Source organism: Leuciscus leuciscus (genome assembly GCF_965113295.1).
Source record: "Leuciscus leuciscus genome assembly, chromosome: 1".
Classification (NCBI taxonomy): Eukaryota; Metazoa; Chordata; class Actinopteri; order Cypriniformes; family Leuciscidae; genus Leuciscus; species Leuciscus leuciscus.
This window is the reverse complement of record NC_138725.1, coordinates 4,461,046-4,476,255: the sequence shown is the minus strand read 5'-3', so window position 1 is coordinate 4,476,255 and position 15,210 is coordinate 4,461,046. Positions and strand designations below refer to the sequence as shown.

Here is a 15,210-nt window from a genome sequence, read left to right as displayed (position 1 = left end):
CTAATAGGTGCAACAACATCCAATGTTCTAGAGAGAATGGTGCTCATAGTGCTAGTTAGTTCTTCTAGTTCATCTGTTTGTTTGGGTTCAGGCAGCAGCTGAGACAAATCAGATAAGCAATTCGAGAAATTATCTATGGTGGATGGAAGGATTGTTCTGCCTGGTTGATAACGCGGCGCCGCATGACATATTACAGCAGTACGCAATATGCAAGTTACCATGTAATGGTCAGTGACTTCATCACTTTGCGGTATAATATCTATATCGGTTGGATTGGTTCCATGTGATATAATTAAATCGAGTGTATGATTAAGACGATGAGTTGGTCCGGTGACGTTTTGCTTGACCCCAAATGAATTTAATAAATCTGTAAACGCAGCCCCTAACGCATCATTTGGATTATCTACGTGTATGTTAAAATCTCCAACAATTAATGCTTTATCGACATTGACTAATAGGTCTGAGAGAAAATCTGCAAACTCTTGTAGGAAATCAGCGTAAGGCCCAGGCGGTCTATATACGGTAGCCAAGGCTAGAGATAATAGGGATGTTTTTCTAACATCTAAGAGCGTAACATTTAGTACAGACGGGGCTCATGCTTATAGGAGTATCCAGGAGGAGCAGACTCATTTAGACTGAAATAATCATTTGGTTTAAGCCAGGTTTCAGTAAGGCAAAGTACATCGAAGCTATTATCTGTGACTATTTCATTTACAATAACTGCCTTAGGTGTGAGTGATCTAATGTTTAGAAGACCTAGCTTTAGAAATTGTTTTTGTTTACTAATAGCAACATTTTCTGTTTTAATAACAATTAGATTTTTCCTAGATCCTGCAGTGGATTTATTATTTGATCTCACTAAACGAGGAATAGACACGGTTTCTATGCAATATTCTACACTAGTATTTATATCAGTTAAATTGGTGCAGCAGAGACTATGATTTGGACTTTTGGTTAGTAGTCAAAAGGTATTTAACATTTTGGAGATGTTATCCGACAGAAGATCTGCTCCGAATCTGCTTGGGTGTAAGCCATCAGCACGGAAAAGCCTAGGACGCTCCCAAAACAGATTCCAATTATTTACAAAGAGCAGTTTCTGCTCATTGCACCTCACAATCAGAGAGGAACTGCAACCAGTTCAGAAGCCGGAAGTGTACTGAGAGTGAAACTTCTCGCCTTATTAGACATTCTCTGATGTTACTCATGTATCGCAAAACATTATTGGATAATTCTTATAATTGACATTTCTCTGGGCCAATCGGAATCTTAGCACTTTTTCTCTTGGCCAATCGGAATCTTAGCACTTGCGTCAGAATCTTGAAGCACACAGCGTCAACTGAGCTCACCATTGGATGAGACGCCTGGCTACCGTGTGAGTCTAATGTAAACTCACGCATCGCGCATGACATGTCCAATTCGCGAACTAATGACTCATTTGAACCGATTCATTTTAATGAATGGTTAAAACAACTAATCTTTCCAACTCAGGAGATGTCTGAATCGGTGTTTAACTAATCAGTAACACTTTACAATAAGGTTCTATTTATTACATAAAAAGTACAGTTTGCTTACTCAAGCTTTAAAATAAATAAAACCACTTGTTTTTTTTTTTAAAAGCATATGACTACATTTTTCCACACAGTGCTATCAAGAATCTTAGCTGTGCAGAATTTGCCAATTTCAAACAAGTCTAGAGTTGGCAACCCTGTGATTAATTACTGTGGCTCCGCCCTAAAGATGTCCAGATTGCCTGTGAGAGCTAAATCAAGCTGTTATGAATTATAAATAACGCTGGCAACAGTGCAGCTGATTTAGAGTTAAGCTGTAGAGCAGTGTGGATCTGAACAGAAGTGCTGCAGGGTTTTTGAAAGAGACTCTTGATTTCTGTCTAGTCTTGGATGATTGCTCTTCATGGCTGTGAGGGAGATATGTGTTTGGAAAGGGCTCATTTTAGCCCTTTTCCTCTTTGCTGTTGATGGACAGAAAAGGCCGTAAGTACTATGGGCTTTGAAGTGAAAAGTGGCCTAATGTCTAATCTATGCTGAATGATGCAGTTGTAAAGCTGGCAAAATGAAGCACCAAAGCATTAAATGTTTAAGTTCATTAATCATGTTGTACTTGTTCCCATCTAGTGTTCAAATGATGAATGGAGTTTGTGTGCTGTTGGAGTTATTGTTCCTCAAATATATTGCTGTACAAAAATGGCTGTATTGTGCTCTTATTTTGGGACCATGGCACATTGTTGTTAAATCAGAGGGTTTCCCATGTGTGTGTGGGGTGTGTTTTTTTTATTTTTTTTATTTTTTTTACGTTTGGTACTTCAACCCACTCTCTGATGGAGATAACCACTTTGGCTTATTTTTGATGCACAGACCTGGCAACCCTGTGGCAGCCACTTTCTGTGGATGTTCAACCAACATGTAAATGTTTTGACCTGATTCCCTTTGGTCTCTGAACCTAAACTTCATGATGTTTACACAGGTTATTCATGGTGACTTTCCCTGCAGTGATTGAAACTGGATCTGATGCCAAATTGTGTGCAAGTCTTCTGAAACCCCAAGAGAGTCTCACAATGACAGTTTCTCTGCTTGATGACAAAAGGATAACTCGACTTGTGAAGCAAGTTTCTTCAAAGCCATTTCATCAATGCTTTAGTTTCCAGGTCTGTTGTCATGAGACTTTTATTTTTTTTTATAGTTTTTTTTTTGTCTGAGTTAACTGAGCTTCTCCCACAGGCTCCTCAAGTAGATGGAGAATCTGTGCAGATGCTGAAGGTAGATGTTCAAGGGAAGGTCTTCAAAGCGACTGAAGAGAGAAAAGTCATGTTCAGACGTTACCTGCCTTTGACCTTCATCCAGACAGACAAACCCATCTACAATCCAGGACAAACAGGTGAGCTGTGATTGTCCCTTGGTTTAATATTAGAGGTGTGTATATAGTCCAGTACGCTACAAGTTCTGATTGTCTACAAGTGCATTATGCAAATAATATGAGTTTATCTGTCTTTGCAGTGAATTTCAGAGTTGTCACCATGGATGCCAAATTTGTGCCACTTGATCAGATGGTAAGGTCTGGCCATGAACAAATTGCAAATTTATTGCAGGTTATTTTTACGTGCACAGTTTTGCAGTTCTCTTCAATGATTGCTGCAATAGTGTCTATTTTAAATGCTTAATATTCCTGTCTTTGTCTTTCAGTACAATCTGGTGGTTGTGGAGGTGAGAATTTGTTCTGGTCCGAGTCTTTGAATGGAGCCACTGCCACTGTCTGTACATTTTGTTTGCCGTTTTATAAGCTGTTCATTGTTTTAATAGGACAATAATAATAACCGCATTGGTCAGTGGACAAACGTTTCCTCAACGGAGTGGATATTGCAGCTTTCTCACAAGTTAAACCCAGAGGCTCAGATGGGGATGTACACACTAAAGGCTTTTATTGGCGACCAAATGATCTCCCATGTTTTTGAAGTGAAAAAATATGGTAAGTTATTGTGAATGATGTGCAACAGTTCAGAGACAGATCTGAGGTCTTACAGCGTTTTTATTTCTGGTTTAGTTTTGCCCAAGTTTGACGTGACTGTAAACGCACCACAGACGTACAGCGTTGCAGATGTGGGACTGAAAGTCGAGGCTTGTGCCAAGTGAGTGAAACGTACAGATATTATCTTGTCTTGGGGGTTGGTCGGTTCTTAATTTTGTCCCTTGTGATGTTTCCCAGATACACATATGGCCAACCTGTACCCGGTCTAGCCTTGGTGGAAGTGTGCCGTGATCCTTTTCCATTCGTTGTGGTTCCTGATGTGACCCGTCGTTGCCTGACTAAAACTGCAGAGGTTTGACTCCTGCCTTACAGCGGAGGGTTTTTCTTGTGCTTGACTTTAATGTGACTTTGTTCTGTTACCAGATGAATGCCACAGGCTGTGCCTCCCTTAGCATCGGTACATCAGTGTTTTTCAACACTGAATTTGAAAATAATATGCAAGATACTTTTCTTGTAAATGTGAATGTCACTGAGGTGGGAACAGGTGAGCTTTTGGCTGATCTGAACCAATGGTACTTGCTTTAAAGTTTGTTTGCAGTTCTCTTTTTTTATTTTTATTCTTTTATATATTGCATCTCTCCACCCCCCAGATGTAGTCATGTCAAAATCTGCAACAGTGTCCATTACATTTGAAGTCGGCAGAGTTATATTTTTGGACATCCCAGAATATTTTGAACCTGGATCAATGATTAATGGGAAGGCAAGTATAAGTAATTCCTTGTTGCAGAAGCCTTCACATTGGTTCCCTTTCCTAACCTTGATCATTTCCAAAAGATCTCAGTGTCTCGTTTTGATGGAACTCCAATCGCAAACAAAGCGGTTTATCTCCTGGATAACAGCTGGCCCAACAAACTGCTGCTGAATCTGACCACAAACCAGAAAGGACTGGCCTCATTCTCCCTTAGCGCTGCTAGTCTTCCTAAAGCCGCTCTGAATCTGGTGGTACGATTTGCTCTGTGTTTTGTGAAGTGTAGACTCTGATCTCTGTAGATCTCAATTTCTCTCGCAAGAAGCCAATTCCATTCGTTGTTCCCCAGGCAAGTGCTACTCCAGCGGTTGTCAATGGTTACAAATCGCCATACTTCACTACAGATACAAGGGTTGTTCAGCTTCTCCAACCTGATTCTCCTAACAACCCATCTAGTGAACTGGCTATAGTGAAGCTTGAGCAGCCACTCAAATGTGGTGCTGCGTTTCCAGTGACCGTGAAGTATTCTTTTGGAGAGACTGGTGACTACAGCGTTGACATCATCTATATGGTGAGTGGATATCAGGTTTTTTTAATTTTTTTTATAATCATTGCTCTCGACTGTTTTTGCACCCACTTGTTTTGTGTTTGTCAGGTCTTGTCCAGAGGATTGATCGTCCTCCATGGATTTCAGACGGTCAAAGCGAGGGCTTCTAATACAGTCACGAGCGGCTCGGTGTCTTTCCAGCTGTCTGTCAGTGTCGATATGGCTCCAGTAGTGCAGATTCTGGTCTACTGCGTTCTGCCCAGTGAGAATGTTGTTGTTGGTAGTGCGTCATTTGAAACCGAAATGTGTCTCCGAAACAAAGTATGATGTGCATTAGCACTTTTTTGGCTTTAAGTGGGGTATGATGACGTGTCCTAAAGCGTGTTGGTCCTTGTTCCAGGTGTCTCTACAGTTCTCTCCTGCTACGGCCGTTCCTGCTGAGGGAAATGTTCTGACTGTCTCTGCTCAAGCAGGATCTCTGTGTGGCATCAGTGCTGTAGATCAGAGCATCTGGATCTTGGAGCCAGGAAGACGTCTGAGTGCGAAAATGGTATCCTTGTGCAGTTGATTAAAATTCTTGTTGGCTTTGACTGACATTCAGGTTCAGCTTTAGAATTTGAGTAATGCTGAGAGAAATTGAACAAACCTATTCTGTTATGATTATAGCAGTTTTAGTGTACATCTTAACATACATTTATGTACTCTGTGACATAACATTCCAAACAGTAATGAATCTTGTTCAACATTTTTTTTCAAAAGTGTCCTTTTTTTCATGGTTTCAGGTGTTTGACTTGCTCCCGGTGCGATCACTATCAGGTTACCCAAACAGCGTTCAGGATGAACCAGAGTGTCTAGGTTTTCGACCACGTCTAGCTTTTGATATAGATCCTGCCTACACTGCTCCTACAAATCAAGCCTACACAACCTTCAAGGTAGAAAACTGTATTTTGTGACTACATGGTCACAAACTGAGTCATTGACTTTAAATCTGTCTTGTGTTTTGACTTGTCTCTCTGACAGAGCCTGGGAATGAAGATCGCAACAAATCTCGCTGTACAAGCCCCTCCGTGCCTGCTGTATCCCAGTTTCCCAGATGGTAGGTCTATGCAGAGAGGTCGTTCTTTCAGTGAAAAATTCTGCATGACTTGGTGAACTTGCTTTCAGTTATGTGAGGTTACCCTTATGAAAAAGTATACTTGAGTGATGTCCAAGTGTATTTAAGTATACATTATGTAGTACATATACTGTCAATATGTACTAGTAGTAAACTTGTAAGTGTACTATTTTAATACCGCTTGGGACTAAATTGGCCCACTTTTAGAATATAAGTGTGTTTAAGTGTAAGAGTAGTAAACTGTAAGTGCACAACTAGTTCACAATTGCGTTTCTCATTTGTACTGCAAGTGAACTTATGGGTATACTAGTAGTTTACTAATTTAATACATGTAGCAATTTTTTAGTTTACGAAAGTACACTTTGAAGTATACTCAGTAAACTAGTTTAGTAGTTTTATACTAGTTCTTTAAGTGAATTTAACATCATACTTGTAGTTTACTAATTTTATATTTTTGCTCTTTTACCGTGCTAAGCTACTAGTTTAGTAGTTATATACTGCAAGTTTTCTCTAAGTGAACTTAAAATTATACTTGGCTTACTAGTATATTTTTGCACTTGCAGTAGGCCTATACCACTGTTAATTTTTTTTTTTTTTATATACTTGAAATACCTTTAACTGTACTTTAATTTTAAACATTTTATTAGCTTCATGCATCCTATTTAATCAACACTTGAATGTTGGTAATGTAGTGAATTTCTAGCTCAAATGATATAGGCAATCAATTATGATGAATTGGGGTTATGGTTCATCTTTCGCATACAGTTTAATAAAATTATTGAAGCTGAAAAATAGATCAATTGTGTATATATCAATAACCCATCACAATGAATTATAATTTAATCATTAATATATCAGCGGTCCATTGTTCAGATCAATTATCAGAATAACTTTTAATGGAAATTAATGTAGTTATCAACAGTTGTTTGTCCAACAAACGGCCCAAGATTAACCCATCAATTTCTCAACAAAAACGATCTCTTATAATTCGAAGAAAGCTATTTTCTGGCCATGAAAAATCACCTTCCTGTTCTTATAAGATTTAGGTTACTTAAATAGTAACACATTTGTAGAGCTTTTTGTAGTTGTTAGATCGTAATGTTTCAGGGACTTTGAAATGTTGAGCAAACCGCAGCAATCAGGCATATATTGTTTTTAATAATATAACTACGAATACAGGATATTACAATTCACACAAGTATGCATACACAAAATACGAACACAAACAAATACAAGATACGAATAACGAAAGAGAGTGAGAGAAAATGAGAGGGAGTCACAGGTATAGCAAGTTTCAAACAGTGAAGTCTGAGACACCAAGCCTTTGAATCGCCCGAAAGGGAATAGACAACCTTAAGCAGTTTTGATTTACACGCCGTTTAATGTTTGATCACATTATCTTACATTTGCGTGAGCAATCTTCTATCACTTGTTTCAGCTTCTATGTTTTGATCCGGAGATTCTGTACTAGATGTGTCATAGCGCCCCCTACCATATAACAGTGAAAACATGGACCGCTGGAATTCAGTCAATGGTGGGAAAGAGTAAAGTAGAAGTTAATTCCTATACACTACCAGTGGACTAGCCTACACAAAAAATCAGATACGCAGTATTAGAAATATGTTTTATATCAATTTTCTAACAATGTAAGTTTCATAAGACTGTATATGAAAAACTATGTAAAATTATATTTAATGGGCTACTTGATCAAGAGTTCAAACAACTAGGATACTTAATTATACTTTTGTATATCTCGATCAAAAGATTGAGTACAAGTACAGGCCAAATATACTTTTCTCTCAGTATAAGTCAAGTACACATGTAACTAAGTATATTTGAGAAGTGTATATAAAATGTAGACTGAAAGTATGCTTTCTTATTTTTAGTTGAAAATAAGTATACTAATAGAAAACTTAAACTTTTTTTGTAAGGGTTATCACTGTGTACAAGATCAGGTTCGGTTTCTTATTTTATTTACTCTAAGCTATTCCACCCAAAAGCTTGATGCTATCTGAACATGTTAGTTTATAAGACGGTGTGTAATGTTTTTTTTAAAAAGTATTTATTAAGCTACTCAAACAAAATAGTAAACAAGTACAAGCCAAGAATGCTTAATTATACTTTAAAGGAGAACTTGGTAACTTTTTTTAATGTAATAAAACTGTCTAGAAATCATTTGGATGGTTAAACAACCTGTTCTGGTGATATTGGTGACTTTTCCCGCTCCCCCCAGCGTTCCCAGGCGAAATTGGAAGTCTCGTGAGAAACGAGAATGAGAACGAGCGCGAAATACAAATTGCTTTATGGCAATTCGACATAAACAAACACGCATGTATGATGTATTACCAGATTACCCACCTCGGTAGACATAGCTCCACACAATACAGTTGGCTTGCTCCGATCAAAACAAACGCACATGAGCAGCGGTAGAGAGGGGGAGGAGGCCGCCGCAAGTGAGTTTTTTACGAACGTGTTGTGAAATATACGCCCCCCCACAGCTGTAGGGGGAGCTCGTGGGGAAAACATGCGACAACAAAAGGGAAAATCAGCGAAGAAGTGAGTAGAGTTCGCTAGAGTTACCGAGTTCTCCTTTAAGTAGCCTATATCTCGATCAACAAGTATAGGCCAATTTGAAGTGTATTTCTGAGAAGTACATACAAAGTATACTTTTTAGTTTAAAAGTATACTAATAGCACACTTTAATAAACCTTTTTTCGTAAGGGTACTACTTGTGGATCAACAAATTGTTGGGTGTTTTAATCATTTCCATAAATGCAATAAGAGGGGCAGTTATGAACCCTGTTTATTCTGCAGATACTAAGACAGTTTGGTGTAAAATTGCTTGTCTTTCAGTGGTGGTTTTGAATGGTCCTGTAGAAGAGGCTGGACCCAACACTTCCTCTTTTGAAGTGACTGTCAGGACTTACTTTCCAGAAACATGGCTCTGGCAGCTTGCTCGTGTGGGGTTCGTGAAGCATCTTGTTCCTTCTAAAGCTACTTGCGCAGTTTTTCTCCCTGTTCCCCTTATTTTTCTCCTGTCTTTCAGAAACACTGGATCAACACGAGTTCCCCTCACTGTTCCTGACACCATCACCACATGGGAGACTGAGGCGTTCTGCCTGTCTTCAAAAGGTTTTGGTCTGGCTCCTCCTGCTCTGCTGACAGTCTTCCAGCCCTTCTTCCTGGAGCTCTCCCTGCCATACTCCATTGTCCGTGGGGAGTCTTTTGAGCTGAAGGCCACAGTCTTCAGCTATCTGTCCAAGTGCATCATGGTCTGCCATGGTTTCTTTTATAATTCATCTGTATAGAGAAGGTCATGTGTCTTTGCTCCATGTGTTCTGTTTCATTGGCAGGTTAAAGTAACTCCAGCTTCATCCACTGCCTTCACTCTTAAACCATATACTGATCCGTATTCATCCTGTCTTTGTGCCAATGGGAGAAAGACCTTCAAATGGATTCTCTCAGCTTCTGTTCTTGGTCAGTTTTGGATCCTCTCTAAATTAAGTGTATATTAAGGGTGTTGCTCACTTCCTGTCTGTCACTGCAGGAACTGTCAATGTGACTGTCAGTGCTTCAGCTGAAGCATCCCAGACCCGATGTGGCACTGAAGTCGTGACTGTGCCTACGAGAGGACGCATCGACGTAGTCATTCGAAGTCTACTTGTCCTGGTAAGTGTTAACTAGCCTTCTGTAGTCTGGTCATGGAGCTCATGCTGCTTTACTGATGTGGTGTTATTGCTTCTATAGCCTGAAGGAGTTGAAAGGACAAACACCCAGAGTTGGTTACTGTGTCCAAAGGGTTTGTTTGCACTCCATGATTCCCAAATACGTTCTCCCTGTATAGCCAAACATTAGCCTAGCTCTAAAATGCTGATCCCTTCTCTTGTCTGCAGGAAAAGATCTTTCTGAAGACATGACTCTGAGATTTCCAACAAACATGGTTCAAGGATCTGCCAGATGCTCAGTTTCAGTCCTTGGTACTACATTTCATTCAGTAGAAACTGACGTGAAGTTTGGTAGAATAACTGTTTCTGATGTGGGTTTTATGCTTGACCTCTTGTAGGGGACATAATGGGTCGTGCGCTGAAGAATCTAAATGGGTTATTACAGATGCCATCTGGCTGTGGAGAACAGAATATGATCATTCTTGCTCCAAATATTTACATCCTACTGTACCTGAAGGTCACAGGGCAACTCACCGCAGCCATCCGAGAGACTGCCACAGGCTTCCTTCAGAGCGGTATGGATGACCAAATCCACTTTATATATGTAGGAGACTCAATTTCAAGGAAGCTTTGTCCTGCTCTTCCCATTGGACTATCACTTACATGTGCTGTATGATCTAATCAGGATACCAAGGACAACTGAACTTCAGACACAGCGATGGATCATACAGCACATTTGGTTATGATGAATCAAATACATGGTGAGTTTCACACTGTCCTACTGTTGTGTATAATCTGTCATGGCACAAACAGTTTGTTTAGTTTGTCAACCTTTTTCACGACCAGGTTGACCGCCTTTGTCATGAGGTCTTTTGGTCTAGCGAGGCAATTTGTCTTCATTGATCCACATGTCCTGCAGAGTGCAAAGGATTGGCTGATCAGCAAGCAGGGTTCAGACGGCTGTTTCATGCAGCAGGGAACTCTGTACCATAGTGACATGAAGGTGCATTACATGTTTCTAAATGCACTGGACAATTGACTGGTCTTCTAAATCAGTCTCTTTTCTTTCTTTTAAGGGTGGAGTTGGTGACAGTGTGACCATGACTGCCTACATTGTTGCATCGCTGCTTGAACTAGGTGTCCCCACCACGGTAACCAATCCAGTAGTTGTATAAGCTCCTTGCAGATGACCCTCCTGTTCTGGCTGACTGATATGCGCTTTTTTTTTTTTTTTTTTTTTTTAAGGATTCTGTCATTACCAACGGTCTGTCATGCTTGAGGCCTGTCGTTGGGAACCTTGGAAACACTTATGCCACGGCTCTGCTGGCCTACACCTTCAGTCTGGCCGGAGAGACCACCACTCGATCACAGCTTTTAACAGCCTTGAACAACCTTGCAATTTCTGAAGGTAAGATTTACCAGCCTCTTGATGTTGATTCATCAGGGTCTTTGGCATCAACTTTCTCACCTCCATCTTATCCTAAGGCACTAAGGTCCATTGGTCTCAGACGACATCTGGTGATACTCTGGCGGTGGAGATCAGCTCTTACGTGTTGCTAGCGGTTCTTGCTGTTCAGCCTCTCACGGCAGCTAATCTGGGTTATGCTAACCGCATTGTCAACTGGCTCGTGGCCCAGCAGAATCCCTATGGAGGGTTTTCCTCCACCCAGGTGCCTCTGACTACCAAACATGAGTGCAATCATTTTAAGGATTTATTTTTATCTTGTACTTGTTTTTAGGACACTGTGGTGGCTCTTCAGGCTCTGTCTGTGTACGCTGCTCAAGTGTTCAGCTTGGACGGCTCCAGCACTGTTACCGTACAGTCCTCAGTAGTAGGAGGAGACTCTTATAGCTTCAAAGTGAATCGGGACAACAGGCTGCTGTATCAAGAAAAGCCACTGAAGAACGTTCCAGGCAAATATAGTGTTAAAGCATCAGGATCCTCTTGTGTGTCTGTGCAGGTCTGTATCTTCATCCCATCTATCTATATTTGTTGTGCACAGCCAAATCTAAATGTGTTTGTTTGATTTTCTACTCGTACTATAGGTTGCGTGTTTCTACAACATCCCAACACCCGTTAAAGTCTCCATGACGCTGAGTGTCGAAGCGAAGGTGACTGGAGACTGCCAACCACTTGGAGCCAATCTCATGTTGAAGTTCACTGTGAAGTAAGCCGCATTGTGTCCTGTAACCAACTGATGTTTATGACTCTTACAAAAAGGGAAGCTGTGTTCTTGGTCTGGACTAAACCTCTTTTTCACACTCATTCAGATACAATGGTGTAAAATCAAGCACTAACATGGTTCTAGTTGACATTAAGCTCCTGTCAGGCTTCACGGCAGATGCGTCACTGGTTTGTATTTAAGATGATTTAGAAAGTCCCAAGATGCTTGAAGCTCCTTCAATTGTAATTGTGCAAATGATGATGTTCCCCTCAGCTTGGTTCTTCACCCCAAACGTTTGCCCCACTAGTGGAGCGGGTTGATGTTGAAGATGATCATGTCCTAGTGTATCTGAAAGAGGTGAGACTGGGTATATTACTAGCTGCCATCTTGAGTGTTGTGTATTTGCTGTTCATCCTTTCTGTCTTGTAGGTTCCCAAAGGCGTCCCCATGAGTTACACTCTGCTGCTGAAACAGGTTCTTGCAGTGGAAAATCTCAAGCCAGCAGTCATCAATGTTTATGACTACTATCAGCCAAGTACGCTTTCATCCTAACCATGCTTTGCTCTGGCTGAATTCACTGTTAAATGGAGTTCATTTTCTGTTCCTATTTCAGGTGATTCATTTGAGACCACCTACACATCTTCCTGTCCATGATTTGATTCAGTACTGGCTGTAGGACATGTGACTTGAATAAAACCACTATACAACCAGTTCTGTTGCCTCTTGTTCCTAACTGCACTTTTGCACTGCACTTTCCTTGATCTTTTGACAGTTAAGAGTTCATTACACTATAAAATACCCTGTAAGTTTCAAAACTTCCTTATTTCAAAAACTGCCTTTATTGAAACCAGGGCCAGAAAACCAAGGCATCTCAAGTGGAGACTTGTCACCTCACAGGGCAGTTGTAGACTGCCTTTGCAGAATACTATCAATGCCTGTAGGCTTGTTTGAGATGCGCCTTGCTTCGCCTGAGATGTGAGTAGGCGGCTGCCGTGAAAAGTGCAGGCAAACCGGACAGTTCTCTCTTCTCGCAGTGGATCAGACAGCTGCGAGATCAAAAATGGATATCGCGGGATTCACGCTTGTGCACAGTGTTGCTAAAACTGGATGTGTTTTAAGTTCTGTTGCTTTTATATAAAAATAAATATAATGAACAAGACGCCCAGAGTATGTATTTAATTCCATTCCAAAAACATGTTTATCAATCTTTTTTTCTTTAAAGGTGGTATCAGCGATTTCAGGCCCAAACATAAATGTTCACATTCATCTAATCTTACCTAACGATCCGCTAGCTGCCCACCCCATAAGCATGCCGTCAAAAAAAACGCGTCTCTGTAGGCAGCCTAGGCTCTGAGATCTGCACACAAAAACAGTTGTCTTCACCCAGTTTAGCCAAACACTCAAAACCCAAACAAATAGTGTTCCAACCAATCACTGACAGGGGTGGGTGTTGTGAGGTTTTGCGCTCGTGCACGGCTGCCTATGACGAGCCTAGGCTGCCTACAGAGACGCGTTTTTTTTGATGGCATGCTTATGGGGCGGGCAGCTAGCGGATCGTTAGGTAAGATTAGATGAATGTGAACATTTATGTTTGGGCCTGAAATCGCTGATACCACCTTTAATACGACACGTTTTCTTTAAATAAAAATTGCAATGCATAACCCATTGAGATCGCACTGTCAGATAGTTTGAGAATATTCACACATAACGTATACACATAAAACATAGTTTTAAAATAATTTTTAAAAAAAGAACAATTCATCACGGTTGTTTTAGCTAATGATCATTAAGCTGTGTCGTCAGCAAGTCGTTTCCCATCATGCTTTTGATCAGCGCAGTCGGTGGAGAGCAACTGCGCTCGACTGCAGAATTTGACACATCCGCCTTGCGCTCTCGAGAGTTTTTTGACATATGTTAGCATGACATCAGAGCAAGGCGGACCCAAGGGGGCAATCATTCGGAATAAACTGAAGTTTCCCCGGGCGCTGTCATTGATTAGCAGACCATCACCTGCTGTTAGCATTCCATTGACTCCCATTCATTTTGGCGTCACTTTGACAGTGAATAACTTTACATCTGAGGCTTTAAAGACTCCATTTGTCCATTATTTATTTCTAAAGAAACATGAAACAGTATAAAAGGCTCCATTACCTTGTATCTTACGCTATGGCTACGGTTTTGTAAAAGTAGGCTAACAATTGATTCATAACCACGCGACTCTCTGTCGCACAGTAGAGAGATTACCGTATGGACAGGAGGAGAAGCTCGCGGGCAATCGGGGGGACGTGTCAAGAAGAGACCGTCATTCTTGCCTTCAAAAAGTTCACTTTTGAAAACTTGATTACAGTCAGCAATGTGGTATGAGGACAGCAATGCTAGAGCCTTTATGTAAACGGGTCACGTGCTGTGTTTGTCCAGTCAATATTATTGACACCGCAAATAAGGACTTTAGCCCGGGATTTAGGAATGTGCAGTGTGAAACGGCAGCTTATGAATAACCAGGATTCCTCAGATGTTCCTCGGTTATGCGCAACAGAATGATAGTCACCCCTGCAATTGCTGAAAAATAAGCAATTTAACAAAAGTTAAGGGTCAAGAGCCCAACTAAAGCAAACGCTGATCACCATGATGGGGACCTCAAAGAAAACATTTTCAACCATCATCTAAACATCTGTTGACTCTCAATAAGAACTTCTGTAGACGTCTGATAGAAATAGTCAATCTGTTTAGTACAGAGATGGGAAGTAACGAAGTACAAATACTTCGTTACAGTACTCAAGTAGATTTTTCTGATATTTTTACTTTACTTTACTATTTATTTTTATTATTACTTTTTACTTTTACTCCTTACATTTTAACTTGAATATCGGTACTTTCTACTCCTTACATTTAAAGGAGTCATAACCTAGTATTACATTGGATACCTACTGCTGTATTATAGTATTTCAGGCCCTTCTAAAAAAGAAAAGTGGAAAAAAAATAAACACAGACCTACTTTTACCCTTATTTCTGAAGGCATTATTGTCTCGCGAGATCAATGCGATGTTTTGGCTGTCATGGACGCTCATTTTAATAATGCAAATGATGGGCGCGTTGATTGGTTGAAGGAAGGAGGGGGGTTGACACGCAGGTAACTTCAGCATCATTACAAACTGACATCATGGCGCAAGTGGTGAATGAACCCGACTCGGCCGCGACCTACGGGATTCAACCCTACATGTTTGAGCCGGACTCTGAACCAGAGCTGGAAAGGGAAGATGTAGAGTTGTTGGAAGGACGTCTACATCAAGATGTCTCTGAATGGTAAAGACAATCATTTTGACTGAGACATACATTAACATCGGTAACGAGCTAAAACGTTTGTTGCTATTTTCTCCCACATAGGTTTACCTTTTATTTAATGTCGATTACATTAACGGAGATGTAGTCTACTTATTTTATCAGCTTACAGTGGTTATTGAGATGAGACGTTTACTATCATGTGCTGTTTT

At 40.5% G+C, this 15,210-nt stretch overlaps 1 protein-coding gene across 4 annotated transcripts in view; it reads left to right on the top strand.

Annotated features, from left to right (window-relative positions):
- LOC309494221 (alpha-2-macroglobulin-like protein 1) overlaps nucleotides 1-12,430 on the top strand; it is a 38,333-nt gene extending 25,903 nt beyond the window's left edge. For 2 of the 4 annotated variants that reach the window (XM_082163483.1, XM_082163482.1), the window contains 33 exons: nucleotides 2,482-2,662; nucleotides 2,736-2,892; nucleotides 3,012-3,064; nucleotides 3,198-3,218; nucleotides 3,315-3,480; nucleotides 3,556-3,640; nucleotides 3,718-3,832; nucleotides 3,904-4,024; nucleotides 4,131-4,240; nucleotides 4,315-4,482; nucleotides 4,578-4,799; nucleotides 4,884-5,096; nucleotides 5,176-5,325; nucleotides 5,558-5,707; nucleotides 5,796-5,871; nucleotides 8,743-8,854; nucleotides 8,936-9,161; nucleotides 9,243-9,366; nucleotides 9,437-9,558; nucleotides 9,637-9,688; nucleotides 9,783-9,866; nucleotides 9,953-10,129; nucleotides 10,240-10,315; nucleotides 10,401-10,557; nucleotides 10,631-10,705; nucleotides 10,800-10,962; nucleotides 11,040-11,224; nucleotides 11,294-11,515; nucleotides 11,601-11,722; nucleotides 11,826-11,907; nucleotides 11,993-12,076; nucleotides 12,149-12,254; nucleotides 12,333-12,430. In XM_082163483.1, the coding sequence (XP_082019609.1) occupies nucleotides 2,489-2,662; nucleotides 2,736-2,892; nucleotides 3,012-3,064; nucleotides 3,198-3,218; nucleotides 3,315-3,480; nucleotides 3,556-3,640; nucleotides 3,718-3,832; nucleotides 3,904-4,024; nucleotides 4,131-4,240; nucleotides 4,315-4,482; nucleotides 4,578-4,799; nucleotides 4,884-5,096; nucleotides 5,176-5,325; nucleotides 5,558-5,707; nucleotides 5,796-5,871; nucleotides 8,743-8,854; nucleotides 8,936-9,161; nucleotides 9,243-9,366; nucleotides 9,437-9,558; nucleotides 9,637-9,688; nucleotides 9,783-9,866; nucleotides 9,953-10,129; nucleotides 10,240-10,315; nucleotides 10,401-10,557; nucleotides 10,631-10,705; nucleotides 10,800-10,962; nucleotides 11,040-11,224; nucleotides 11,294-11,515; nucleotides 11,601-11,722; nucleotides 11,826-11,907; nucleotides 11,993-12,076; nucleotides 12,149-12,254; nucleotides 12,333-12,373 (4,191 nt within the window). In that variant the 5' untranslated portion in view covers nucleotides 2,482-2,488 and the 3' untranslated portion in view covers nucleotides 12,374-12,430. Of the gene's footprint in view, nucleotides 1-1,605; nucleotides 1,992-2,481; nucleotides 2,663-2,735; nucleotides 2,893-3,011; nucleotides 3,065-3,197; nucleotides 3,219-3,314; nucleotides 3,481-3,555; nucleotides 3,641-3,717; nucleotides 3,833-3,903; nucleotides 4,025-4,130; nucleotides 4,241-4,314; nucleotides 4,483-4,577; nucleotides 4,800-4,883; nucleotides 5,097-5,175; nucleotides 5,326-5,557; nucleotides 5,708-5,795; nucleotides 5,872-8,742; nucleotides 8,855-8,935; nucleotides 9,162-9,242; nucleotides 9,367-9,436; nucleotides 9,559-9,636; nucleotides 9,689-9,782; nucleotides 9,867-9,952; nucleotides 10,130-10,239; nucleotides 10,316-10,400; nucleotides 10,558-10,630; nucleotides 10,706-10,799; nucleotides 10,963-11,039; nucleotides 11,225-11,293; nucleotides 11,516-11,600; nucleotides 11,723-11,825; nucleotides 11,908-11,992; nucleotides 12,077-12,148; nucleotides 12,255-12,332 lie in introns of those variants that run through there. The other 2 variants (XM_082163481.1, XR_014204257.1) reach the window with 2 other exon arrangements.
- The last annotated feature ends 2,780 nt before the right edge of the window (nucleotides 12,431-15,210 follow it).